Source organism: Ciona robusta, chromosome 10 (genome assembly GCF_009617815.1).
Source record: "Ciona robusta chromosome 10, ASM961781v2".
Lineage (NCBI taxonomy): Eukaryota > Metazoa > Chordata > Ascidiacea > Phlebobranchia > Cionidae > Ciona > Ciona robusta.
Genome location: NC_143244.1, coordinates 4,525,294 through 4,552,166, shown reverse-complemented (window position 1 = coordinate 4,552,166; position 26,873 = coordinate 4,525,294). Strand labels below are relative to the sequence as shown.

The 26,873-nt window shown below is 36.7% G+C and overlaps 4 protein-coding genes across 7 annotated transcripts; 3 read left to right on the top strand and 1 right to left on the bottom strand.

Annotated features, from left to right (window-relative positions):
* Positions 1-59: 59 nt before the first annotated feature.
* LOC149729784 (uncharacterized) lies at positions 60-19,228 on the bottom strand. 3 transcript variants are annotated; one of them, XM_089886656.1, is made up of 6 exons: positions 19,184-19,228; positions 8,886-9,427; positions 2,184-3,894; positions 1,858-2,127; positions 1,342-1,571; positions 60-1,033 (listed from the first exon to the last, which is right to left on the bottom strand). In XM_089886656.1, the coding sequence occupies exons 3-6, from the start codon at positions 2,236-2,238 to the stop codon at positions 827-829; spliced, it is 762 nt and encodes a 253-aa protein (XP_089742782.1). In that variant the 5' UTR covers positions 2,239-3,894; positions 8,886-9,427; positions 19,184-19,228; the 3' UTR covers positions 60-826. The 3 variants fall into 3 exon arrangements, with proteins under 3 accessions (XP_089742782.1, XP_089742781.1, XP_089742780.1); XM_089886655.1 differs by lacking the exon at positions 19,184-19,228 and adding an exon at positions 9,558-9,943; XM_089886654.1 differs by lacking the exon at positions 19,184-19,228 and adding an exon at positions 9,562-9,943.
* Positions 4,788-8,892, top strand: LOC149729786 (uncharacterized). Its single transcript, XM_089886642.1, has one exon. The coding sequence runs from the start codon at positions 6,222-6,224 to the stop codon at positions 8,622-8,624; it is 2,403 nt and encodes an 800-aa protein (XP_089742768.1). The 5' UTR covers positions 4,788-6,221; the 3' UTR covers positions 8,625-8,892.
* LOC149729785 (B-cell lymphoma 3 protein homolog) lies at positions 11,713-16,943 on the top strand. The gene is made up of 3 exons (XM_089886668.1): positions 11,713-12,441; positions 13,218-13,326; positions 16,035-16,943. The coding sequence occupies exons 1-3, from the start codon at positions 12,338-12,340 to the stop codon at positions 16,365-16,367; spliced, it is 546 nt and encodes a 181-aa protein (XP_089742794.1). The 5' UTR covers positions 11,713-12,337; the 3' UTR covers positions 16,368-16,943.
* On the top strand, positions 18,013-25,154 carry LOC149729783 (uncharacterized). Of its 2 annotated transcripts, XM_089886638.1 has the most exons (9): positions 18,013-19,290; positions 19,600-19,677; positions 20,142-20,333; positions 20,985-21,626; positions 21,756-21,938; positions 22,130-22,508; positions 22,626-22,965; positions 23,337-24,309; positions 24,815-25,154. In XM_089886638.1, exons 3-9 carry the CDS (start codon positions 20,220-20,222, stop codon positions 24,977-24,979), a joined length of 2,796 nt encoding a protein of 931 aa, XP_089742764.1. In that variant the 5' UTR covers positions 18,013-19,290; positions 19,600-19,677; positions 20,142-20,219; the 3' UTR covers positions 24,980-25,154. The 2 variants fall into 2 exon arrangements, with proteins under 2 accessions (XP_089742764.1, XP_089742763.1); XM_089886637.1 differs by having other exon boundaries at positions 20,985-21,938.
* Positions 25,155-26,873: the final 1,719 nt, after the last annotated feature.

Sequence of the window (26,873 nt, the reverse complement as noted above, 5' to 3'; positions counted from 1 at the left end):
AGAAAGGTGTGAAATTTGAAGTAGTAATACTTACGGAGTCGGTTCAATTTCCGAAAAAATGAAAGGAAAATAAATAAATTCGTACAGTGCGGCGAGCCAGCGTAAAAGAACATTGATCAAAAGAAATTGTGAAACAGATTGCACAGATATAAGTTACGAGGATAAGTAAGTTACATTCATTTTATTCATATTTTTAAAATAATACACATATATACGTAAACGACGGAAAATTGTAACATATACGAGCCAAAGAAAATTATGTATAGTAGGGTGGGCTAAGATGGGACATGTTTTCATACTATTTTTTTGTTCCATTTCGTAGTAAATAACAAATACTTGCAGAATTAAATCCTCCGATTCTAAAATGTCGTGGTTAATTTTTTAAACACGGAAAAGGGGATTTAGGTCCTAGCAGTACCCTATCTTACCTCACAGTATACTATACATTATAAAATAGAAAAAAAAGGTATAAATGTATAAAAATGATCGTGTGAAGTAAAAAAACATAAGTTACCAGTAATTAAACTAATACTTTCATCAAACGTGTGCTGCATTTAAATATATAGTAGGGTGGAGAAGATGGGACACCCTATCATTCTATTTTCTAGTCCTATTTGTTAGTAAACAAAGAACATTTAAAGAATTATATACCCGTATTCTCACGACTGTCATAGATCGTTGTTAATTGTTAAAACACGATCAGGATATTCGGATATTACCTGCTAAAGGTGTCCCAACTCCCCCCACCCTAATATGTTCTTAGAATATTTAGATTGAAATTTGTTTTAAATACTTGGTTGTTCCACACTTAACTTCGTGCAGTTTTTTACTTCGGGTTAATTGAACAAAGTTGTACAGCAAACAGTGAACGTGCTGGGGAAATATTGAACATTCCGTAATAGTTTTTTTTTGACTCCGATGGAATAATTCGAATCAACAATCTACTTCGAATGGGGTCCTTTATGGGGTATGCGGTCGGTCGCCAATCTCCATAATATCCCGGTTTTCCGTTGCTCTGTGTAACAGTTTTTGCCTGTCGATAGATAAATTAGTGAATAAACAAACAAAATGGTATAGAGTAAAGCAGGGGAAGATGGGAAACCCTTTAATTCTATTTTCTCGTCCCATTTGGTATTAAACAAAGAGCATTCAAAGGTTGTTAATTGTTTAACACATTGGTTGGACTTGATTTTTGCAGGTTAAGTTTTCGTAGCACCAGATCCTGACTGTATTTCTTTATACCATCGTTCAACTTTATGAGCACCATATTGAGGTCAGATTCGCAGTATTTATTAAACAAAAATCTATGCACAATTTTTGCTATTTTCACTTTGACTTTACCGTTGAATTGTAGCTTGATCCGAGCCAAGTGTAGACGTACAACAAATTTCCAAATACGATGTTTTGTTGGCAGTAATTATATATTACGTCGTACATCGCCTTATCCGCAATATCCACCAATCTACCGCCATTAGCAGTGCAATAATCCGTTGCTTCCGTGAAATTTAAATCCCTTCCAACTGAAGCATCAGGAAACCAAATGATTACGTTTTGGTAAACAGTTGCTTTGCCTGTAACAGTTAAGATACGAGTATATAGTAGGATGGGGGGAGATAGGACACCTTTAGCACATAATAAATATCATGATCGTGTTTTAAACAACTAACAACGGTCTATGGGTGTTGTGAGGATACGGTTTTATAATTCTATAATTGGTCTTTGTTTACTACCAATTAGGATGAGAAAATAAGATGAAAAAATGGCGGATCTTCTTCCCACCCTATTATTTATTTATTTCGGCGAATCCTTTGTAACAACAATGCGGGCAAAAATGTTGTTTTCCATTTATGTTTGTACCTATATACATGAACCAATCAACAGCTACCGTTGTATCCCATCCTGAAACTTGGTCGACTCGCTCTAATTCAACCACAAAGTATCCTCTCTTTATTTCAAGAATGGTCAGGTTGAACTTGTGGGGCAAAGATGGGTTGCTTGGTCTTGCTGTTGCGTAAACATAATCAGGGACCTTCGGCAAGCACATCATGTAGCCGACATTTATATTTGACTTAACTTTAGTGGAAACTAAAGAGAGTTCAAAACTTCCTTTACTTGTCATTAGTTGATCTGTTGATATATTGTTTATTAATTATATATTAACAACCTAAGCATAAATAACTTACTCGAATCGGCTACGTACAAAACTTGTACAAGAAATGGAATCCAAATATGCTTCATGGTCTTCAATCGTAGTAAACGAAGAATGAAAACACTAGTTTACGATAATTTACCTAGGTTGTGCTTTAAACTTGTTAGTTTTCAGTGACTATAAAACGCTTTTAGTTCCTATTATCTAACACTGAAGTTTGAGTGAGATAAAATAGGATCGTTAAAAACACACAAAATCAGGGCGCTAATACATGACGTAAACTGTACTTATACAAAAAATGGATATAACTAGCTGTCCTAGAGGAAAGTCGAACTAAATACATCATGCCCTGCTAGTAAAGGGAATATTTAATAATTGTAACATCTTCCAGAATCACAACCCAAATGACAGCAGATATTCCGCTGCAGTTCTGCTTATACGCTCTCAGCTTTGTACGGTTTTTATGTCATGCGTTTCACACCTTTTTTTAATGGGAAACTGGACAACTCGGCGGGTCACAGTTCGGTCGGGCGCTCAAAAACACCGAAATTGAACAGATACTCATTATTATGTGAAAAAATAAGCACAAACGAGTAACATTTATTTAAATTTCAGTGCAGCAGTGACGGTTGCGTCCCTAAAAAAAACTCCAACTATAATATATATAGTACAATGGGGGAAGATGGGACACCTTTAGCACATAATATCTAAATATCCTGCTCTTGTTTTAAACAATAAACAGCGGTTCATGGGAGCCGTGAGAATACAGTTTCATATTTCTTTGAATGTTCTTTGTTTACTACCAAATGGGATGAGAAATGAGAATGAAAAAGGTATCCCATCTTCTCCCACGCTACTATACGTCGTGTTTAATATATCCGCCTATGAGTTAACGTATGCAACTTTGTAAATAATTTTTGACCTTTTTTCTATAATCCAAACATCTAGTAAACAATTGGTTAAAACAATGAACATTAAATCTGTTCATGTAGACACTCGCCAGCCACGGCACAGCAGTATGGAGCCTATACGATATTATGAGGTTAAAATAACATACCGATCGCCCCAAGAGCTTGCCAGAGCGTCTTGATTCAACTGTAATGTGTTGTTCAACTTAAATAATGAGTTTTAATGTGCAACATTACATTAATTGGTTGACGCGTTTATATCTGCCCATTTATCACATTTACTCAGCTCTATTTAGCTCCGCAAATATAAACATAATGTTGTAGGATAATGGTACGACCACACACGACCGATGGCGGCAACGCTAATTTTCCTAGTAATCAAATGACAAAAAAACATGAACTGTAGAGACCTGCCGTTTAAACAGAACTGTGGCAAAGACTTATGTTTTCAGTTGTGTTTTCTGACGTATGATACTCCACAGATAACGTTCAGTATACCATATTAAACATATATGACATTTCTGTTACTTACAAAGAAAAAATAAAGGTAGCTTTATAACCATTTTGCCATTTATAACCATTAGTCATCGCGTTATGGCACAACCTAGAACCATAACCAAAAATAAAATGAATTCTAAAGAACATTCTTTTGTTTTAGACGACAGGAAAAAAAATGTTCGTTTTAAAATAAATTTAATTGAAGCTGAAGTTAAATTTTATTGCGAAAAAACTACAAAAAAAACAAATAGCTGTTTGGCTAATAATTTTAATTAATGCAGTGACCTTCGGTGCTTTGTCCACCAACTACTAGATTGAAAGGTTGTTTTCATCCATTTTCTGTATTGGAAATGTTAAATTTTACTGAAACAGTTTTCTTAAGCTGTAGGCCTATAGGAAAACTATATTTCCAACAAGGGACAGACCAGAATTTTATTTCAAACGTTAAGAGAGCGTATTTTCACCAAAAAGTATAGCACTATTTGTATACAATTGTTATGTAAAGGCAATTCGGGACACGATTTTAATGGCCACCACTTTAGACAAGTATGTTGTGTGTTTTCCTAATTAGTAAATATTTTCCAACAACTTTACCACGTACTATACGTTGTAAACCCCACTGGATATCTCTTTAAATACGAGTTGCTGGTACGTGCATGTACCGTATATAAATAGAAGGGGGGTAAGATGGAACACTGAAGCGCATGTTGCCCCATGTTTCAAAAATCAAATTATATGACTTTTTAATACTGTATCATGAACAGGTACTATATTATACTTTTATAAATTGTAAACAATTAGAAAAAATGTGATAAAACGCACAGGGTGTTATTTAGCGATTCGTCAAAGGGCGGGGTAAGATAGGATAGTTCAAAATCCTTGTTAATTTGGTTTATTAAATTAAATTATTATTAGAAATAAACGTAAATAACACGAAATATTATTGTAGACTGTTGTGCAAAAATGGCTATCCCCAAAAGCTAACACGTCTGTTTTCCTACTTTATTTATTTTATTACTTTAAAACACAGCAGTTATAAATATAAAAAGTCGTGATTTCTGAACAAATGAATAATCTAGATAAAAATAAATTACAAAGAAATTTAAAAATAATTGTTAAAACTAATATTTTTGTAATAGAAACACACGATTTAGACAGAAGTGAAAAATGTGAAGAGGAAAACAGGCTTGTTAAAAGTCATCTGTCAATGGTGTTTACAGTTTTCTTCAATTTCCACCTATAAATTTTAGCATTTCTTTAATTTGCTACCATTTATTTACTGATTTTCCTTGTTTTTACCACCGAACTGTGTATATTATCTTGAATAAAATAATAGGCAGTATGTTGGTGTGTTAGTAGGATTGATAGGGAGCTACAAAGTCGACAAATTTAACCTAAAAGTGCCTTGCTTAAATTGTTGTAATATTAGAGTATATTTCCAGCAGCAGACTATATTTCCGCTGTATAGAAGACTTAAATTTTACCAATTGGGAGAATTAGCATCAATCGGAAGTATAAAACATTTTCAACTGAGTTAACAACAAGAAATATATAAGTGTTTTTATTATCAAATAATAAGTGCTTGAATGATAGCAGTGAAAAATGTAAGGAGGAAGACAGATTTGTTGAGCAGTTGAAGCTGGCTTGTGATAAGGACATAAAGAAGTTGATTTAAAGAAATCATCACTTCATGGAATGGCCAAGTTATATGCAGCGAATACTGAACATAAAAAGTTAAGCTATATTCGCAGTGCTTCACTTTTAATACTGCTATTATTTGGGACAAAGAAACTAAAAAAATAAAAAAAAATTGGACAACTTGTGCAGCACTGTTCTTAATGCAGCAAAGGCAAAAATTGGTGGTGAAAATTTGGTCCAATTTTCAATGGAAGTAAAAGGAAAACTTGAAAATTAAATTATCGATTAGTCTGATCTTCGATACCATTTAAAGAGATTAATAAAAATTTATGTTATTTTATAGTTCATGGAAATATTAGTAAAAATGAAACTGAAATTCTGTTATGTGTGGTTCTACAAAGAAACTGATATATTCGTTTGGCAATCTAGGTGTATATAGAGTTAACAGAGAAACAAAATATAAAATAACCCAACATAAGACTGTAATAAAGCAGTTAAGTACCACATGAAAGTGTACCACTATATGAAAAAGATGTATTTTATCCAATATTCTCATGTTCACAATATAGTTTAATGTAGGCTGTTAGCATTGTAGCCTACACATAGCTCACCTTATATTATAGAAACAGCCGAAAGGTGACTCTTTAGGTATTGAAAAACATTTGTTGTATAACAATAATGTGATACAACAATTCTATTGTGTGCTTTGTGGTATGGAATACCAAACAAAGCGAATCAATCGCCGGGTGTATCATATTACAGAAAAGGAAAGCAGAGTAAGATGGGAAACCCTTTTTGTTAAGGTGTTGAATTATATAGTTAGGTGTGCAGCCAAAATAAAGCACATTTGTATTGTTGGTGTAATAAATAAAATGAATTATGAATATCATATTGACAAAACTTTAGTAGAAATAGTGCAATAAATTGTTTGTTACATGCGTATTCTTCCTAATAACTAAATCTTTTACGATAGTTATGATAAAATTGCGGTAACTATTTCTGGAATTTAACATACTGCAACGGATACAATGCAACTCGATAGCAGTGAAAAATGTGAAGAGGAAAACAGACTTGTTGGACAGTTGAAGCTGGCTTGTGATAAGGACAATAAAAAAGTTGATTTAAAGAAATCATCACAAGCTCTTCATGGAATGGCCAACTTATATGCAGCAAATACTGAACATGAAAAGTTAAACTATATACGCAGTGCTGCACTTTTCAATGCAGCTATTAATCGGGACAAGGGAAATACAAAAATAAAAAAAAATTTGGACAACTTGTGCAGCACTGTTCTTAATGCAGCAAAGGCAAAAATTGAAGATGAAAATTTGGTCCAATTTTCAATAGAAGTGAAGCGGAAACTTGAAAATTACCGAGAAGAATTAAAAAGTGTTGAACTTCTTTTAATACCAGATGATGTAAAAGGAGAAGAACTTGTTGCTTTGCAGAAACAAAAAATAGACAGTGTGAGAAAAATGCAAGATGATGTCACCGCAAATTACACTGAGTTAATGAAGTATGTGTCTGACAAATGTGAAAAGATCATGGGGAAGCCACCGTGTAAATACACAGTTGTAGGAATGGGGTCATTAGCTCGTGCCCAGATTACTTTGTATTCTGATTTTGAGCATGTTATTGTTCTGGATGATAAAGTTGGGTACATGAAAAAAAAGAAAAGAAAGAAGGTTATGCGATACTTCAGGTGGTTTACCACTATCTTTCACATTATTGTCATCAACCTCCAAGAAACTATAATTCCTGCAGTTGCAATTTCAACACTTAACGGTGAAAAGGAAGACTGGTTTTTTGATAGCAATACTCGGAGGGGCATATCCTTTGACGGAATGATGCCTCATGCAAGCAAAATGCCCCTTGGCAGGCAACAGCATACTAAAGGCAAGCCTTGGAAAACAGAACTAATTAAACCAGTAATGGAAATGCTAAAATACTTAGGGAGTGAAGTAGATATGAAAGAAGGATATCATCTCGCTGATATTTTGTCCAAAACTTGCTACGTAGCTGGTGATCAATCTTTGTACAAAGATTTTAAACAAAGAGCAAACTTAATTGTGATTGCAAATGACAGAACTGATGACTTTGCAAAAGTGAAAAAACAGGTAGAAGAGGATCTACTAAACTTCAGTATATCTGACGAAATCTTGGAAACTAAATTTAATGTCAAAAAAAATAATATAAAACGTCTGATATACAGAAATGCCACTTTATTCATAGCAGCTCTCGGCAGATTTCATTACATCCAAAAATCCTCTTGCTTTGATATATTGGATGAATTAAAAGAGATTGGAATTTTCAATGAACAAACCACACATCAATTAAAGTTCATGGTGGCTGTGGCATTGGAGATAAGATTCAAAATGTATATGAAGTATGAAAAGCAAGAAGACAGTATTTCGGACATTTCTGTTAAAGATTTTGAAGGAGTGTTTTCGAATTTAAAAGGTCTAGTTGGCAAAACAAGTTTGATTGAATTTACTAATACTGTACTACTGCTTACTAAGGTCTTGGAAGATCATGATTTCAGCTTATTTGATAGTAATGTAGAAAACTGGGAATTCAAAATCCTTACACTTGGTTTGTTGGAATTGAAAGAAGAATTTGTAACTGAATGCCAAATATTTATAGAAGATACAACAGAAATTAATTTTGGGATGGCAAGGATGTTTATTGGTATGTCACTAGATTTTGCGATTCCTGAGTTAATTTGGAAGGTTGAAAGAAAAGCATTGAAGTATTGTAAATCTGAAGAAGAAACTTTTGTTATTATGGCACATGCATTTTTCACATGTATAAGCATCGGTGACATAAACAATGAAGCAGAAATTTTAAAAAATAAGTTGCTTGACCATATAAGGAGAAGCAGTTTAATTTGTAGAAAAAAAAACAGACTACAATTTACAACTTGCTGGTCAGCTATGTTTTGTTTTGTTTTAGGTTTACAAATATCTGGGAATTATGAATCAGCTCTTGTTGTGTTGCATAGCTCGTTACGCCTGTGTCATTTGAATGCAAACTATAACAGTAATCAGCAGTTTTTTATGACTTTACAATTAAGAGCTGTATCTTTGTTGAGTTTACAACATTTCAAAGAAGCTTTGACAGCATTACATAAAATCCCTCCATTTCAAGGTAGAGAATTCAAATATTATAAACCTCGAAATTTCTTTTTACTTGCAATATGTCACTTTGGCTTAAAAAACTTTCTTGGTTCATTTTTATGGAATTTGCATGCTGTACAAGAACATATTGCAACTGGTGCGAAACTATCGCATAAAATGTATGCTAACACTAAAATTTCTTATCATTTTCTAAAGCGATTTATGTTGGAAGAAGAAAATGAGATGTTTGATGCAGAGTGGTGTGGATGTTGTAGGCATATGTGTGATAATGCTCTAAAACGTACACAACGATGAACAACTTAAAAAAATAGAATAAAACAGTTATCAAGCATTTTAAATTGTCTTTTTAATACTCCGAACTCTCTTATTTCGTAAACATTATATTTTTAATTTTCAACAAATTTTAATAGATGTTTAATTTTTTTTCGAGTTAATCGCATTAAATATATCAATTAGTTCGTTTTTTTCCTCAGAGAATCGATTTAGATTTTATTTTCCAATTGTGTTTTATTCTTTTATGCAGTGTATAATTACAAATACAATAGATGGTAGTACCTTGGTGTGTTGGTAGGGTTGACAGCAGGGAGTGACAGAGATTAAGGAAGACACAAAGTTTCATACCATGCTTATGAATGTATCATTAGTTCAGATAATTTAAACACCAGCTCCAAAATGTAAAATTGGCTTTAAAAACCTTCCCAGAGCAGTTCTTTGCAACTTGTATGGTAACATAATGAAACAACTTGTATGATAACATAATAGTGCAACTGTTTCCATAAATGTGTAAAAACACTTTTGTTAGATTAAATTTTATAACCTTTCAAAACTAATAAGTTAATTCAAAATAAGTTAAAGTGTTTTACACTGCTGTATTTATAATTGTTACAAATTTAGATTAAATGTAGTTTGCAACTTAAAATATGCTTAGTTTGTGGAGTTTCAACCAAGCAAATTAATACAGGTTATATTCAATACAAAATAATGTAAAGTAGTACCCTGGGCCTGGTGTGTTGGTAGGGCTGCAGAGATCAAGGAAGACACAAAGTTTCCTTGATGGTTGATCAACTTGTATGAATCCCTCTGAAAGGTCCTCATTTCTGTCAAAAAATATAATACCAAATTTATGAGCATAATACTTTTTTAAACAATTAAATACATGTTTAAATCTCAGCTCCTCAACAAAGGCTTACCACACATAGAAAAAATACATATCGATAAAGCAATCACCTACAAACTAGTATTCTTGGGAACTTGTATTCTTATAAGACACGAGATTTATGAAAACATAGTTTAGCGCCGTGGCACACTGTTTAGCGCGACGGTCTCTAACCTAGAGGAGATGGGTTCAAGGCTCGTCGCTGTTATTATTGTGGGTGTATGTGTTCTTGGGCAAAACACTAACGACAAATGCTTCAAGTTGCTTGTTTATAATGAGTTCTCCCATTTGCCAGCCATACTAAAATAAACAACTTATGACCCACAAAGTTACATACGTGGTAACTCGTAAGCGGCCACGAAGTGTAGGAACAGAACACACGTGTTATAACGCGACGGTCGTTGCTACGCCACGCTCAATTGAAAAGTAGCGCAATGAAAAATTGAGGAGGCCGCTTGTTTCTACTAATAGTTTTGTGCTTGCGAGTGGTCGCTATTGTGCTGCGATCAGAAGAATGATTTTTTTTATGTATGGTTGGGTGGGGGGAGATATTTGGATATTATGTGATGTATAGTCACAGATGAGAGAGGCCACTCGTAAACTCGTTATACAGATGTGCGACTACATGCATTTCCACATGCATTTTATAACGAGTTTACGAGTGGCCTCTCTCATCTGTGGTATAGTAGCGTGGGGGAAGATATTTGGATATGTGATAAAAGCTAAAGGTATCCCGTCTTCCTCCACCCTACTGTATAACAATAGACTGGGCCTCAATGCGATTATGTGATAAAGTCTCAAAAGCTTCATTCGCAGGACACACAATGAGTGTCCTTCATATTTTAAATACACTTTATACAACGTTGGTACGAAACAATAAACGATTTAATATGTCCTACCCAAAACGCTAAAACGCAAGTGGGGCAGTTGCTAAAACGTATTATAAAAAACGCAAGTTTTAACGTCTCAAAATACTTAGTTGATTTCAAGTAAAACCATAAAAAGTGGTGTTATATTAACAATAGTGCTAAAATCATTCTTGTACGCATAGGAATAAAAAGGCATAAGCTTTTCTAGTTTTGCACTAGAAAAGAGTAAAAAAGGTTGGCTTGTGTGACGGTGTCCTGATATATAGTGGTGTGGGCGAAGATGGGACACCTTTAGTACCTAATATCCAAACATCCTGATCGTGTTTTAAACAGATAACAACGGTCTATGGGAGTCATGAGGATACGGTTTTATAATTCTTTTAATGTCTTTTGTTTACTACCATGCGGGACGAGAAAATAGTATGAAAAGGTGTCCCATCTTCCCCCATCCTACTATATTTGTTCCAACTGATACATTTGTACCGGGCGCTTTTTGCCATACAAATAATACAATAGCCCATTCTTCATCTTTTTGGGTGATTTTTTAAGGTGGAAATTTTAAAGCGACATGGGAATTAAAACAGCTTCTAAATTTTATTTTTAAATCTAATTTTATTTGATTTATTTAGGGAACTTGTTTGGAGAAGCCGTCGTGGGATTTTCTCCTTATTATCTGCCAAGCAAAATTGTATGTCGTCATGACTACGCTGTCCTGGAATTTCGGTGGCCTGCAATTATGTAATCGAAACACTTGAGAGAAAGTCTTCAAAAAGATCTGAAAATCGTAAAGTCGCAAACTTGAGCTGGATACCAACGGTTTTTCAAACTGCCCCCAAAAAAGGTTTTCCTCACATTTTTGCCGGATTTTACTCAAATATATAAGTTATTATTATAAAGTAAATAAAAAAACTAAATTGTGTATTGCGTAGCCTCGACAGAACATTTTTTAGTTAAGTTATGAAATATAGTACTGTGTATGTGGGGTAAGATGGGGCCGCTTTAGCACATCATATTCGAATATCATGATCGTGTTTTAAACAATTAACAACGGTCTATGGAAGTGGCAAGAATACGGTTTTATAATTCTTTAAATTTTCTTTGCCTACTACCAAATGGGAAAAAATAGAATGAAACGATGTCCCAATTCCCCCCACCCTACTATATTCTAATCCGCATTTTTTCACTGAAAGTATACTAGTCTAAGTTAAGAGACACACGTTTGACGTAAAACGTGATTTGGGACCCATTAACCTTTAAAAAGAAAAAACGCAAAGAAACGGAATTTGAGAAAAGTTTGTTAATTGGCCCATTTGACCGGTTTTTCGGTATTTGTAAATAACCGTTTTGGAAAGTGAGAGAAAATACGTGAGAACGTTATATCAAACGTGTACTATATATTGCCCAAAATGGCACTAACCGACACATCGTGAAGAGATGGCAAGATAAGCGCATACAAAAAAAAAACTTCGTGCTCATGACCCTGACCGGCTGCACGAATAAGTTAAAACTTTTGCGCTTCGAGCGAAAAATCCAGGAAGACGCCCATGCTGGCTGGTGTGTTTCCTAAACCAGAGACAATACAGCACTACATGGCCCGGGGGTGGGACGTTACTATGCGCCCCGCGTTGAGGTACAAGGTCGAGTAAAGCGGGAAAATTATCGGTGCATTTTAAGAGCACAGTTTAGGTCGATTTATAACCAGTGCGCAAAAGTGCGTAAATCTGTACGCAACAAAGTATTTAATTTTCGAAAAAATGTTTTATTAAAATACTAAAATCAAATGATTCGAATTAAACATACAGAAATAAAAAGACGGTCGTTTAGATTTTAATCAGTTTACTAAAAAGCTCTTTGTTTCGTGCAGGTTTATTTATTTATTTCTTTTTTGGAATGATTAAAACAGAGAATACAGTATCGTGGCACCCTTCGCAAAGTATAGCCCTTTAGAATTAGCGCAACATAACTATAAAACGACATCCTCTATGGAAGTTACCGCGACAGAGCAAACGAGGATTGCTCTGAAGGAGAAAGAAAGAAACAGAAAAGAGAAAGTGTGGGCACTGAGCATGGACGCAGATGGAGATACGTAAGTTTTTGATTACAGTATGGTGGGGGAAGTTGGGACACCTTTAGCAGAGAATATCCTGATCGTGTTTTAAACAATTAACAATGGCCTATGGGATTCTTGAAAATACATTTTTTTTTTTAATTTTCTTTGTTAACTACCAAATGTGACGTGAAAATAGGATAATAAGGTGTCCTATTTTCCCCTACACTACTATATTATTACTGTTTGTTTTTTTTATTTTCGTATTAAAAACGATACGACGAAAGCTGAATACAAAAGAAAAGAGAGGTAAATAGGCAATAGGCGATAGTAATGAAATATCTCCGCCTGCAACTCACCTAAATAACCATAAAATTTACACCGTTGGTTTTACTGATCTCATTATTTTTCTTGTTTAGTCTCATAACACGTACCATAAAATAAAATAAATAACGCTGCTAGTAGGATCCTTTTGGTGAAGAGAATAAGCATTCGATGGTGGATACATACTCGGAACGTCTATACATGCGCTTATACTTATAAGGATATATTTTATACATCGTAGTAATTCCCTAACAGCTATTTTTTTCTTATAAAATCTTGGTATATTTTAAAACAAAGGCAATTCTTAGAATTTGTGTGTTTTACCAGATAACCGTTACGTGGCTGTCACTGCGGACATGCGTGTCTTTGGGAACGAGATAATATATATTGTCATTGACCCGCCACGCGCGGATTTATAAGATATAGTTATTCATTCATTCTAGTCAACTACGTAGTAAAGTTCGAAAAGTAAATTGCATTATGTTTTGCAGGCCGTTACACATCGCAATCGCTCACGAAAATATCGAAGCTGTAGTTACGATTTTGAGCGTGCTGAAGCGAAATGGGATATCCCCCAACATGAGAAACTACTTAGTACAGGTAATTATGCCCCAAAAATCCTGCCTTGTAAATTTGAAATATTTTTACGAATTATAAACTGTTTAAAAATAAGTTAAATATATATGAACATGTTTCCCGCTTTTTAAAATGGCGTATATTTGAATGCGCTCATGTATAGCCTACAAAATTAATCGCGTTTTAACTGAATAAAATGTCCGAATAGATTTTAAAATAGCTTAGCGCCGTTAACCATAGGTATCAATAAATTCACGTATTTAAGTTATGGAAGTACAGAACGTACAACATACAGCTCGTTGTGCTAGCCCATTGGGGAGGTATCGTTATTCATGAAATGTGTCATCACTATAAATACAGGCTCGTTGCTGCTTCCTTTAGTTTAAATTCCTATTATACCCAAATACGACACGTAAAATTTACAAACAAAATTTACAAACAATACTGCCTTGTGAGGCCTGAGCCACATTGCATAAGCTATAAAATCAAAATTGATTTGCACAGATTAAAATATGCCAATTTTTTAAAAGTAAACGAATACCTTTCAAATAATTAAATTGCAGTACCCTCACTATTCCCATAAAGCGCGCTAAAAGTGTGTTTTACGATATTATAGGATATTATTTTTCATAAGTTACATTCATTTGCTAAAGGTGTATTTTTAGATATTATTTGCTAATAGTGTATTTTTTTAATATTATGTAATAAACTTACATGGATTTGAAATATTAGTAAACTTGCGCAGCAGTTTAAATAAATAATTATAAATTTTACTGGGTTCTCCCGACCGGTCATTTGAAATAAAGCGACACTGAGTCATTTTTTAATCGAAGTGGCATCGCATATAGTCGACCGCTTTGTGGTCACTGGCTGCCAGCAGGTACAGCCAATCTGGTCACCGCAAAATAGAATCACAGCCGCCGGCAAAAAATCTCATAGGCCTTACCATTGAGTTGATACCCTTCGAAATTTTCAAATTTGACAGAAACTTTTCGCCGCGGACCCGTTTATAGTTTTGTATTTGCAATGCGTTAAATACAAAAGCCCAAAAGGGCGCAAGTTATTGCTTGTTATACTTCAAACACGACTTCACACATGTTTTAATTGTATTTTTCTAGCGCTTGCCGTATAGTTACGGTAAATGTGGTATAGTAGGGTGGTAGGAATAAACGAGACGCACCTTTTCATTTTATTTTCTCGTCACATTTGATATTAAACAAAGAACATTCAAAGAATTAAAAAGCCGTTTTCTTACGATTCCCATAGGCATAGACTGTTGCTAATTTTTTAAAACACGATCAAGGTGTTTGAATATTATGTGCCATAGGTGTCCCATTTTTTCCCACAGTACTTTATATTTAAATTGACATTTATGTCAAAAAGTTTAACGAATAGGCTACACCTTTATCTTACCATCAATAAAACAATTTACATAACATTTCCAACAGATTTTTAATGGTAACAAATGTAAACGTTTTTCGTATACTAAAAGCAAAATACGCTTGTTTAACTAAGCGCGCAAAAAATGCAGGAAAACCCCCAAAGTCGTTTCACCAATGTCGTTTTGTTTAACCTACGGGTAATTCCCTTTTGGGAATTTCAAAGAGCGTGTGAATTTAGCAACAGCACAACAGGGGAAATTTCTATACTATAAAAGAAGTAGCGAAACGAAGATAGATATAGAAATCCGTTTCTGTCACCAAAGCTCAGGCGGTCTGTGGCCTCACATATAGGCCCTATAGCTATTTTCTTGCACTGAGTGATATACAGGTGTATACTGAGTTCATCGATACATTTTTTTTGCTTGGAAAACAAAATGTCGAAAAATATGTTAAACCTGGTTACAAGCAAACCATCTAACAACGGATTGTGTATTTCGTAATGATAAAAACCGATGTTTCTACAATTACGCGTGTTGCAAAATTATTCGTTTTGTAAACAATTTCGATTTTGTAATTCTTTTTTTAAATTTTTTTCCCACGAACTTTTTTTTTCCCACGAAACTAAATCATTTATTTTGAGCATTCAGGAAATGTGTTCCGTTATTTATCTTTGTTACTCGCAAGCAATGGTATTTTCGCCGCCTTGTTGTTTATTTTTGTTCCACTCATTTAACCTCCAAATCCACAAATACGTTATATATAATCGTCGACGCTATGCCAACCACGGTTGGTTTAACATACGTGTCGAATTCTCCGAACTGCTGCAGGCAGACGTGAAAGAATTTCCAATTCCATAAAATAAAAATAACAACACTGGAAATGTGTCGCAGACTTAGTTACCAGGCACTACCTTTATATTGTAAATGCTATTTATATCATTATGTATTTGGCTGTCACCGTGGCTAGTAGTTTGGACCCGAAACTCAGGTGTTTGGGACTAGATACTGCTGTGGTCAGCCTTGCAGGGCGTTCGCAGATAAAAATCAAAATCCACAAAGCTATGTATATTAGGGTGGGGAAAGACGGTACACTTTTAGCACATAATATCCAAATATCCTAAGTTTTAAACACTAAACAACGGTCAATGGGAGTCGTGATAATACGGTTTCATAGGTCTTTAAAATGTTCTTTGCTAAATACCAAATGGGACGAGAAAATAGAATGAAAGGGTGTCCCATCCCCCACCCTACTATATTAGACAAATCGTAACTAAAACCCGATGTATGACAAATACCTGTCGTTTTTCTCAAGGGTTAAATAAATACGTTTATTCATTCATACATTTAACAGGCGCCAGTCCACGTGGCCATTATTGTTGATAATCCTGTTTTGGTCGGGTTGCTGATTAAGACCGACCCCAACGTAAGTACGGTCACAGATCGCCATGGCAACAACGGAATCCATCTAGCGGTGAAATACAGTTCAAAGTTGACTCAGCATGCCACCCTGCGGATGCTAACACGAGCGTCACGGACCAGGGACGTAGAGGAACGTAACATATATGGTAAATTACTATTTAAATTCATTTCTATATATATTCGGATTGGGTATTATATAGCGGGGCAATCATACTCGATGTTACTATCGTCGATGTTACTACATTTACATTTTGTTGTAAATTGAGTACCCTAAAATAAGTACTGTGGGGTAGGATGGGACACCTTTAGCACATAAAATACAAAAATCCAGATTTTGTTTTAAACAATAAACAAAAGTCTTTGAATGTTCTTTGTTTATAACCAAATGGGACGAAAAGAGGTGTCCCATCTTTCCCCACTTTTACTATACACATGCATGATTCAATGACAGATATATATGAATAAAAAGATATATTGAGGACAAAATCGGCTTATGTGATAATTCTCAAGAGAAGTATGTTTTCTTATGGATGTCCTACTTGTGCTAGACTTTATTTGGCAGACATGCGATAACTCAGTTTCAAAACTGCCTGAATCACGTAATGCAACACTATAACGCGTGCTTTTTGGGTAAATATAGGCGGGTATGGTAAACCCCTGAAATGCGCCGTTTTGTAAAATAGTGACAGGGAAAAATTACAAGCTACAAATAATTCTATATTTTTCTATCTAGTAAAATTACATTACACCAATAACGTGATAAAATATGTTCAGGGTTTAAAATACAATTTTTCTGTCATTTTATAATGAATGTTAGAATGATTTACTGATGTGAAACGCGGCCACTTCCTAAAATAGCGGTTTCAGTATAGTATACTTAAATATACTATGGTTTCAGTTTCGTCTGGTGTCAAAAAAAGCAAAATCTCTAGGAGAATATGATTGTGTGTGATTTATACTGCTGTCTAATCAATCTTTATGAGATTAAAAGGTCGCGCGAACTCGGTAGGTTTTGTAAGCTGAAAGCGCGCTAAGCTAGCCAAGTTCGCAAAGTAGCGTGGAAATTTAGCCGCGAGAAAACGCGGACAAAGACGCAGTCAAATTATCACACAGATTCGGTGACGCACAAACTCGTGCGAGTCTGCATGCAGAAATAGTGTAAAGCGCATTTTGTACGGTCACGAATTTTGACGAAGCTTTCTCGGAAAGCCCTCGCCCCAAACGTACATACCGCATGGCTGTTGAAAATTGCGAGTTTTTGTTTTGAGCGCTGCAATGTAAATCGAATTGCTTCCGATTTTCGCTGGCGAAACCTGCCTCGTTTTGCCCGCCAGAGAAAACGTTCGAGAAAACTATGAAACTAAAATGCAAGGAAACAGCTGGCTATAGATTAATGATCTAGAGTAGACGTATTGAGCATTGTTTAGGTTAAAAGATCCAAATTATTTGACTAAGGTGTGATATCGTAACAGGTAAAAGTGGTTTGACGTCATATGTATAGGGGGAAAGATAGGACATATTTTCATTGTATTTTCTTGTCCTATTTAGTGGTAAACAAAAAACATTTAAATAATTATAAAACCGTATCCTCGCGATTCTCACAGACCGTTGTTAATTCTTTAAAACAATTAACAACGTGCTGAAGGTGTCTCGTTTTTCCCACCCTACTATATATGTTAAAGTATTCGCTTGCAACCAACAGTGAAGCACGTAAACAGCAATATTACAGTATTATACCCATTGACAAATATAGTTCGAGGTAGCCCGGAGGCAACGCGCGTTTTGACTTTATACCTTCGTTTTCGAATGGCAAGCCAATTCGCCCGCGGTGGGCTCGACTCAAAACCAAGCGGTCGTCTATACTTTAGCGTAGCGCTTGCGCGAACAGACCGAAACTGCGCTTGACCGCAAAGCACACGCGTTCAATTAGTTCCTTCTGGGGATGCGTTATGAGAAGCGTTTTTATCGTTAACGAAACCGGAGTTTTGAAGTTCGGGGGAAGTCGACAGCCTAATCGTGCCAGAGTTTGACAGCCGGCAAATGTAATTTGATAGTAGCTTGGTCGGTTGACAGAATTTTAAATGTCACCGGTGCTGCAATACTCAGACAGGTTTCCAGGTTATTAAAAAATGATTTGTTTTTTTGCTCTGATTAGGTACAGCTACTGCGTATGAACGAATATAGAAACTTGCATTCAAAAACGTCTTTGCTTTATTGAAAGCTAAACCGTTTAAGTATAATATGAGTATGTATATGCGCTTTTGTACAGCGGATTTTATAAATACTGTGTTATATACGTGGTCCTTATAAGCAAAGGTAGCCGCAGTCATTTAGAGTTTAACTGCAATGGAAACAAACGTAAAGCGAACCTGTTATACTTGCATAAATTTCAAAGCTTTAAGCAAAGGAAATCGTTATGGATCCGACGGCCTGCGTAAGCTTTAAATAACCCACATATAATTTCTAGGCCCGCAAGCATTTCCGGCTCTGTGACGCGTGTTCCTGAGTCATAACCGAAACTGTAAGAATTGGTAGTACAAGTGAATGGCTGATGTGGCTCGCGCGCTTGCCCCGGGGTGTTATGCTTGTAAAATTTCAGCATTTAGCCGGCTGATTCACAAGTCAGGAAAAAGTATGCGGGGGCAGGCGTATTTGTAGGCTATTCCTAATTGCAGAGTGGCATATTTACAGGCAGCTTTGCAGAACATATATAGTAGATTTCAATTATATAAGCTTTAGTGTAGAGACGTTTCAGAAAAGGCAACTTTTAAATAGCAAACCGCGTACGCAGCAGTTATGTCATATGAGCGTCAATTTTCTCCTTTACACACTAGGGTTTATATACGATATATATGTGGGTTTAGTTTCGGTGTTCGTATTTTGTTCGTCCGTTCATGTCCACAGCCCTGTGGGTATGCAGTACGAGAAAGTGCATAGCTCGAGGCACACCGATTTTGTGGACACGAACAACGTGTTTGCTGAGATTTTTGAGTGAATTTTAATGATTTCCTGTATTGACCGTTACCATTGTATTGCATGTCCGGTGCTCAGCTCAGCAATAGGAAATTGATAGGAAATTACCTGATTTTGTGTGAACAGGCTTGACTCCGTTACACCTCGCTGCCCAAAGGGACGACGACGTGGCCATAGAAATCTTGTACAAAGCTGGCGCCGACATCAACGCTTTGGTGAGTGGGATTTTTTCCATTGCTGAAAAATTGTAAAGAAATTATAACTAAACTGTTTTTTAGACATTTCGTAAAATACGGTATTGCTTTAGCTAAGAATGATATACGGTGTATGAACGCGCCGATTGTTTTGGCGGATTGCCATTTTCGTATCAGCCCCGGGCAAATCGAGTCTTGAGCTGCATGTATCAGCTGAAAATAACACCACGATTTTTGTACTCAAACACGTGGAGAGAGCACAGATACTAATATATCCGAACAGGCATGAACGCTTTTTGACGTAACTCATTCATTGACTTTTGTTGGCAGGAAAACCGAGGCGGGGTTACTGCGCTTATTCTAGCTGCAAGACAATCGAACGTAAAAGCGGCCAGGAAAATTTTAGAAGTAAGTCATGCGTATGCACCTCTGCAAATTAAAACTAAAATTTAGATTCACAATTATGGATAAGTCACTGCAAGTTTTTTTTACCAATGCGGATGAATTGTATTACTATACTCATGCTGTCGTTGATCGTAATTGATTTTGGACAGTTTAGGATTTTTCTGTACTTTTGGCTTTGCATGTTTTGCGTTAATGAATATTGTTAATAGGTAATTTACCACGATAAATTATAATCATATACTATAACATGCATCTTGTAGTTTTTGATAAAACGCAAACAGTGCATAAGTCAGCAGTTATATATATATAACGTATATTCTTTGTAAAGCGAACAATGCACCAAAAGGCCTCATACGATACGTGTGGCATATTACCATGTAAGGTGCATGCTGACGTTGCTATCATTATAGGAACGCAAACACAAAAGCGTATCTCACGTCACGCCTTTAACTAAATACCCAATACAGCTTGGCGGAAACCCCAATGTGCGTACCAGTTACGGCGAAACTGCAGGACAGGTGTCAAGCGCAAGGGAAGACCGCGCAATGAGTGAGCTGCTGGCATTCTACGAGTCGCCGTACGACACAAAGCGAGAACGCTGTACAAACGAGGGTCCGTTGATCGAATATAAGAAACTGGGCGCCCATTACAGAAGACAGGTATAGGCTGTTTTATATAGTAGGATAGGGGGAGATGGGACACCTGTTCATTCTATTTTCTGTCCAATTTGGTAGTAAACAAAAACCATTTAAAAATTTATAAAACCGTATCCTCGCAACTCCCATAGACCGTTGTTAATTGTATAAAACACGATCGGGATATTCTGTGCTAAAGGTGTCCCATCTTCCCCACCCTACCATATTACATAAACTGTTCGCCGAATTTTGTAAAACGAAAAACGGTGTTACATGGATACACGAACAGAAAATTCCATATTCCATGTAAGTCGAAAATTGAACAAAGACGCCTCAAGCAGTATGCGCAACTGTTATATATATTGTGTACTTTCCATCTTAAAACCGCACACAGTTCCTTCTGTATGTTTATTGTTAGGAGTTTCCCGTTGTTTATGAGCACTAAACTATCGATTTAAACAAACTAAATCTATTTTTATGCAAAAAATTCACGACTTTTGATTTACGGCCTAAAGGGGTAGGTTGTGGCTGAAGAATTTATGCTTTATGGCCAATTCGTGACCCGTGAGTCAATCGCCTGCAGCCATATTCATGTGATTAGCAAGCTTATCGAAGCGATCTTTTAAAAACACCACCGGTTTTTCTTTAACTAAACCATTTTCTTGAAACTTTTAGATTAAAACAACTCGCGTTCCTCCGGAAGTGACGCAGTCTTCGCCATTGTTACGTCACCCAACACAACAAAAGAATGACGCGCCGACGTCACAACACGGTTCGACGGGGTCAACTAACAAAGAACCGTTATTGGTTAAGCGGGAACAAAGTCCTCCAACAAGAAACTCTGGCTTTCCGACGTCACAAAGTCACGTACCATCACCACACAATACGAGCGAAACCGAAAGTGAAAATTTGAAAACACGTTCCCCAAACGAAAATGCCTTGCTTCGTAGTCAGGAAGAATCGCGCCGTCTCGCCATCGCACATAAAGTAATGCAATGGCCTTCTTTTGCGCCTGCTGCAAGCCAGCATGTAAACGGCCGCAGCGGTGTCCGTTTGAGTGACGTTTCTCCACAAGAATACTTGATCGAGTTCCATAAGCGTATGCTGGCAAGCAATCAAGTGATCGCTGACCTACCGAAACCTGTAACCTCATCTGCTGAAACCTCAAACTTGTGTGACGACTTACCGCTGGACTTAAGCAAGAAACCAGCGGAAAATGTGCAGGGAGTTACTAACAAAGCAGTTCGTGTTTTAAGTCGGCCTGAAGCAGAATCGTCTACGTATAAAATTGGAGCAAAAATGGAGTCCATGTCAGAGGTATATGCTGGAACTGTAAGAAACAGAACTGACGAGACACGAGCTTGTCCTCCACCCCCGTACCTCTTGGGAAATCACGTTCTGCAATCAGAGCAAAGCAGGAAAGTAAGTCGTGATGTTTCCGCGCAGGTTGTAACTCAAATGTCGGCGGTTCCTATCGATCGAAAGTGGGCGGTGCCTACTGTCACTAAAAATAGTGCTTCTGGCATGAAGAGGTGGAGTGAGGATGCGAGGCAGAGCGCGAGAATCCCCCTGCAATTCGAACACGCCGTTTGTGGGCGAAGAAACAGTGCGCCTGCTGGTACTAAAAAGGTGAGAGGCGAACAAACCGTAAACACAGTGACCGTATTCTTATATCTTCTTCATAACCAACGGTCTGTCCAAATGCTTTTTCTTAACCAAGTCTCTGTCCAAATGCTTTTTCTTAACCAAGTCTCTGTCCAAATGCTCTTTCATAACCATTAAGGGCCTGTCCCGCATTTTTACCACTTTCATTTTCACAGGATGTACGAAAGAATTTAGATCTGCGTTCTTATACCGGTTGCCTCCCGCCCCACTTTCTACATCTTCTTGAGTCCTCCGGAAATCTTCCGGTGAGGACGCACAACGCTCTGTTGGAAGTCGCAGATGTGTTCCATCCAACGTCGGATGAAAAATGTCCCAGCTCAACTAAGAGAGCTTGCAAACGACCTCTTTATACTCAAATTTCCTCAAACACCAACCATTCACCTCAAAACGACTTACGTGTTACACCTACTAGTATAAGAAGTGCCGATGGTCGAGATCTCGCCTGTCCAGTGACGTCACCAGATCTGACGTCACACGCAGCTACGAAGGAACCAAACGGGTGGGGAAAAGCGGACGTCGAGAGAAAAAATAAAGGTTACAGGTTGTTATACGTTAAATTTCAAACTGTAAATCGTATACTCAGTATTTCACTTAACCCTTTAAAATGCATACCTGTGCATGTAAGTAACTCTGACTTTTATTTTATTCCAGAAAATAAATCGAATTTAAAGAACTTTAGCAACGCCAGCAATGATGTAGAGATATGTCGAATGACTACCGCCATTCAACCAAGCGACGTGGATAGGTTCAATAGCGCAGACGAATCTAAACCACAAATACGTCATGAAACCTCAATCTCTGCTCCAAACATCAGATACCTTTCTGGTGACATTGTCGATAGGCCGAGACCGGTACAGTTTGAAGCGGTCATCAAAATGCGACATTTCGTAACTGCGAATAACTTACACAAATGTTCCGGCTGTGAATACCGAAATGGCGAAGTCACAGAACAAGACGAACTGCTGTACATATCCAGGAAAACTGATCCCAGGTAAACATTTCTATAACGTATTTGTCTCACGTTTTATTTCAAGGCTCGTCGCTGCTGTTATTGTGGGCGAATGTGTCCTTGGGCAGGATACTTAACGGCAATTGCTCCAATCCAGTGGTCACTTATGGGTCCAACCCAGTGGTCACTTATGGGTAGTTTAAATTATTAGCCATTCAAAAAAAATGAAAAATTCCAAAAAACCAATCACCCACAAAGTAACGTACTTGATAACCCGTAAGCTGACACGCGGTGTATCAAATAGAAGACCCGTATTATAACGACTGTCGTTTTCCGGCCACGCGAGGACAAAGCAGTTGCATTCATTTATTTAAACGAGACAGTGAGTAACCATTCGAAAATTTTTCTTGCAGATATACATCAGCGCCAAGAAAAATTTCTCCGAAGCTTGTTTATTGTGCTGAGCTCGAAAAACAAGTTGAGAAGTCAACAACGTCCCGCTTACAAGAAAACATTCAGTTAACTCGACAAAATGACCAACACAGTCCGCTTTCGAATGCTACGTCACTCCGGATGACGTCATCAAATATGGACGTCAGTAGAAGCTCTGCTGAGCACACAAGCGTTAACTGTACAAGTGTTGATCAAAATAACAATGGTGCTGAAAAAACAAATAACCCGCCAAGTGATGACAAACATGAGGTAAACGTTTATGTAGCAAGAGATGGCTTCACAAAACTTTCGCTGTCAGAGTCCGACTGCTTAGAGTGCGTGTCGGATGACTCCGGAACGGACACATGGGAACCAGAACCATCTTTGAATGATATTCCCAAAAAGGCTCATCCTATCTGCATGCGAAAAAACTCGCTGGACGCAAAACTCGAACAGTTACGTCAGCAGGCTTTACTGCGCCACCAGAGCAGTTACGAGACTGCTGTCCGCGAAGAAATGTCGGAAGGAAAGCGGTTGGATAGTGAAGTAAGCGATGATGATTTCTTGGCAAACTCAATTCAAGACTCCGACAGCGAACCTGAAGACGAACCTTTTCTAAAGAAACTTAAACTTGAAAGCACGGACCTTGACGTTAACAACAATGCCCATAACAGCAGACCTGACAGCGCTATAACAGTCAGAAGTTCCCCTCGTTCTACCACAATCCCTATACCGCCACAACACCGTAACGTCTCTCCAATTTCATCTGCTTCTCAGCAACCTACTTGGACATCAAGACTGACAGAAACAGTAGAATCAAAGCGAGCAGCAATACAGCAACTTTTACCATCAGCCTACTACCTCCCAACCTACCCCCACCTTTTAATGAAACCAATGTTTCCAATGTACCCTCTCATGTCACAAATGAGTGCATCACACAGCCAAATCAACAAGGTACATACACTAAATTATCTTATTTCACAATTGGCGTCTATCACCTAAAATAACGGCCACCGCAAACGATTTCATTTCTGTTCTTTTTTTATTTTTCTACCCATTTTATTTATTTGATTTTATACCCTCTCATATATACACCGCCAAGTCGATAAGTAATTTACTATACGTAAGCAACTGTTACTACACATATCTCATTAATTAACTACACACATTTGACGTCGCCAAAACGACAAGCAATTAACTACTTTGATCTGTAGAAGTAAAGGCAGCTTTCCATAACTGTTATTTGGTATGACATTCTGTCAAAATCAATTTCCAAAAACATATTTTAACTTTCATGACAAAGAGTTTATTTATACAACTTACATGTACAAATTTGACATTTAGTTTAAACATGTTCATTTTATTATTCTTTTTCATTCTAAAATCAGTGTATTTGGGCTCTTGTCGTATTTTATGCGAACTAAAAACGACAACTGAATATACATTTTGTTTTTCTCAGAAATTGTTGCTGCTGATCAACAACGACCTCTGGCGGCAAACGCGCCACGCAGTTCCGCGAATTCGAGTTTTTCCACCCGACAAACGTCAACACACGGCGATGTCTGAAGACGTACACCTCAACGAACTAGAAATCAGCGACGAAGAAGATTCTGGTATAGCATGATCTATATATCATTCATGCACAACCTATTTGCCGAAAAATCGTAGCAACGAGAAGCTATAACGCACTTAATTGCACATGTTTGTTGACTAATTTGCGTCTGATTGATTTTTTAAAGTTCTAATTCCGATCGACATCTTTAGTTGCGGGTATTCAAAATAAACTTACGTCGTTACAAGTCAGCTGCATCATTTACGAACAAGTGGTTATAGCACTGAAAAACTAACGGCATTATAAACTTGAAAAAATATAGAAAAAACTTTGATTTAAATTGAGTGTCGTGATATATAGGTCCAGCCGTTTGAATCTGAGAGGGGCAGTAATGCGCATGCGCTTCAACGCTACTGCGCATGCGCAGAAGGTCGGATTAAATATAATGCGAGACCCATTAATTACTGTCTGGCTGAAAAACGCCCAAAATATCAATAAATACACATCTGTAACGTCAAGGAATATGTCTACCGTCTACGTTCTACAAAGTTGGCATCGCTATATGGTTGATTACGTCATGAATACAATACATTGTGTTGACCCGATAATTACCGGTAATGACATAACACTTATTAATCTCCTACTTTGTTACGCTTAACTCTCATAGTATTGACCTATACAAATGCAACTGACTTGCATTTAAATTAGCGAGCTTGGTATCCTTGGTTGCCTCGGTTCTGGTTGTTGAAGTTGTTTCCAGACTGCATAAGCTGCAGACCCGGGATGTTTCCGAAATCAAGAGATTTCTACATTTCTTTAGTGGTTGGGTCAACTTTAATAATATCTTGGTCAAGAGCAGAAACATCGGGCACATAGTTGTCACGTCGCTCACGTTCTTCCTCCTGGAGTTTAATGGAGATACCACGGACAAAAACCTATTTTAGTCTAATTATAACATATTATACTCAACTCATTTCTGCTGGCTTTATTTTAGAATTAGATTTCAACGTGTAAACGTAATGGCCAGGACGTTTTCAATGAAGGATTGCATTAAAGTTAGTCAGACCTTCTGCGCATGCGCAGTAGTATGAACCAGGACATGTTAAAAACGAATGCCTTTGCCCGGTCAGGCAAGAACAAATCAAAAAATTGCCGTCCTCACCATATAGAAAAAGATAGAATCAACTAGCTTATAAAGCCGTAGTGAAAATATGAAATATGTATATTAACTCAATAAAGCTACAATCAACGATTTCAGTGCGTTGGGTCAGTTTTAAACATATTTTACCGTATTGGTATACAATATTAAAGCGAAAGATATTTGTGTAAACAAACATTAAATATTTTTATTAACCGGGCGGTGGCACTAGAGCGCAGTAAACAAGATAGTCTGAAAGCATTCGGCATAATTTAAAAAGAAAAGAACCACGCAAAACTTAGCAAGCTAAACCTTATTCTGTCGACCTAGAAATGTGGTAAGTGTATGAAAAGAATTGGATTAAAAAATAATCGCAATTTCTCAGCAACAAACAGTTTCGGGTTACGTATACCAATGCATAGACAGGCGTAAAAAAACACAGTTTACTGATGCAATTAAAAATCACCAATCACTATAGCTTACGTATAGTAGGGTGGGGGGAGATGGGACACCTTTAACACATAATTTCCAAATAACCTGATCGTGTTTTAAAGAATCAACAACGGTCTGTGAAAGTCGTAAGGATACGGTTTTATAATTTTTTAAATGTTCTTTGTTTACTACCAAATGGAAAGAGAAAACAAAATGATAAGGTGTCCCGTCTTCCCCCACCCTACTATATATACTTAAGTAATAAAGGCGTAAAATAATACAGATGCTGCATTTAAAACACGCTACTGTGTTTTAATATAGTAGAGTGGGGGAGGATGGGAGACATTTTAACTATATTTATCGTCCCATTTGGTAGTAAACATAGAACATTAAAAA

Coding starts and splice junctions, on each gene's coding strand:
- LOC149729784 (XM_089886656.1), bottom strand. CDS start 2,238: ATGAAGCATATTTGGATTCCATTTCTTGTACAAGTTTTGTACGTAGCC. Junction 1,572..1,857: donor TGATTGGTTCATGTATATAG/GTACAAACATAA, acceptor TAACTGTTACAG/GCAAAGCAACTGTTTACCAA. Junction 1,034..1,341: donor GATCAAGCTACAATTCAACG/GTAAAGTCAAAG, acceptor ATCTATCGACAG/GCAAAAACTGTTACACAGAG.
- LOC149729786 (XM_089886642.1), top strand. CDS start 6,222: ATGCAACTCGATAGCAGTGAAAAATGTGAAGAGGAAAACAGACTTGTT.
- LOC149729785 (XM_089886668.1), top strand. CDS start 12,338: ATGGAAGTTACCGCGACAGAGCAAACGAGGATTGCTCTGAAGGAGAAA. Junction 12,442..13,217: donor ATGGACGCAGATGGAGATAC/GTAAGTTTTTGA, acceptor TATGTTTTGCAG/GCCGTTACACATCGCAATCG. Junction 13,327..16,034: donor TGAGAAACTACTTAGTACAG/GTAATTATGCCC, acceptor TACATTTAACAG/GCGCCAGTCCACGTGGCCAT.
- LOC149729783 (XM_089886637.1), top strand. CDS start 20,220: ATGAGTGAGCTGCTGGCATTCTACGAGTCGCCGTACGACACAAAGCGA. Junction 22,966..23,336: donor TCCAGGAAAACTGATCCCAG/GTAAACATTTCT, acceptor TTTTTCTTGCAG/ATATACATCAGCGCCAAGAA. Junction 24,310..24,814: donor CACACAGCCAAATCAACAAG/GTACATACACTA, acceptor TGTTTTTCTCAG/AAATTGTTGCTGCTGATCAA.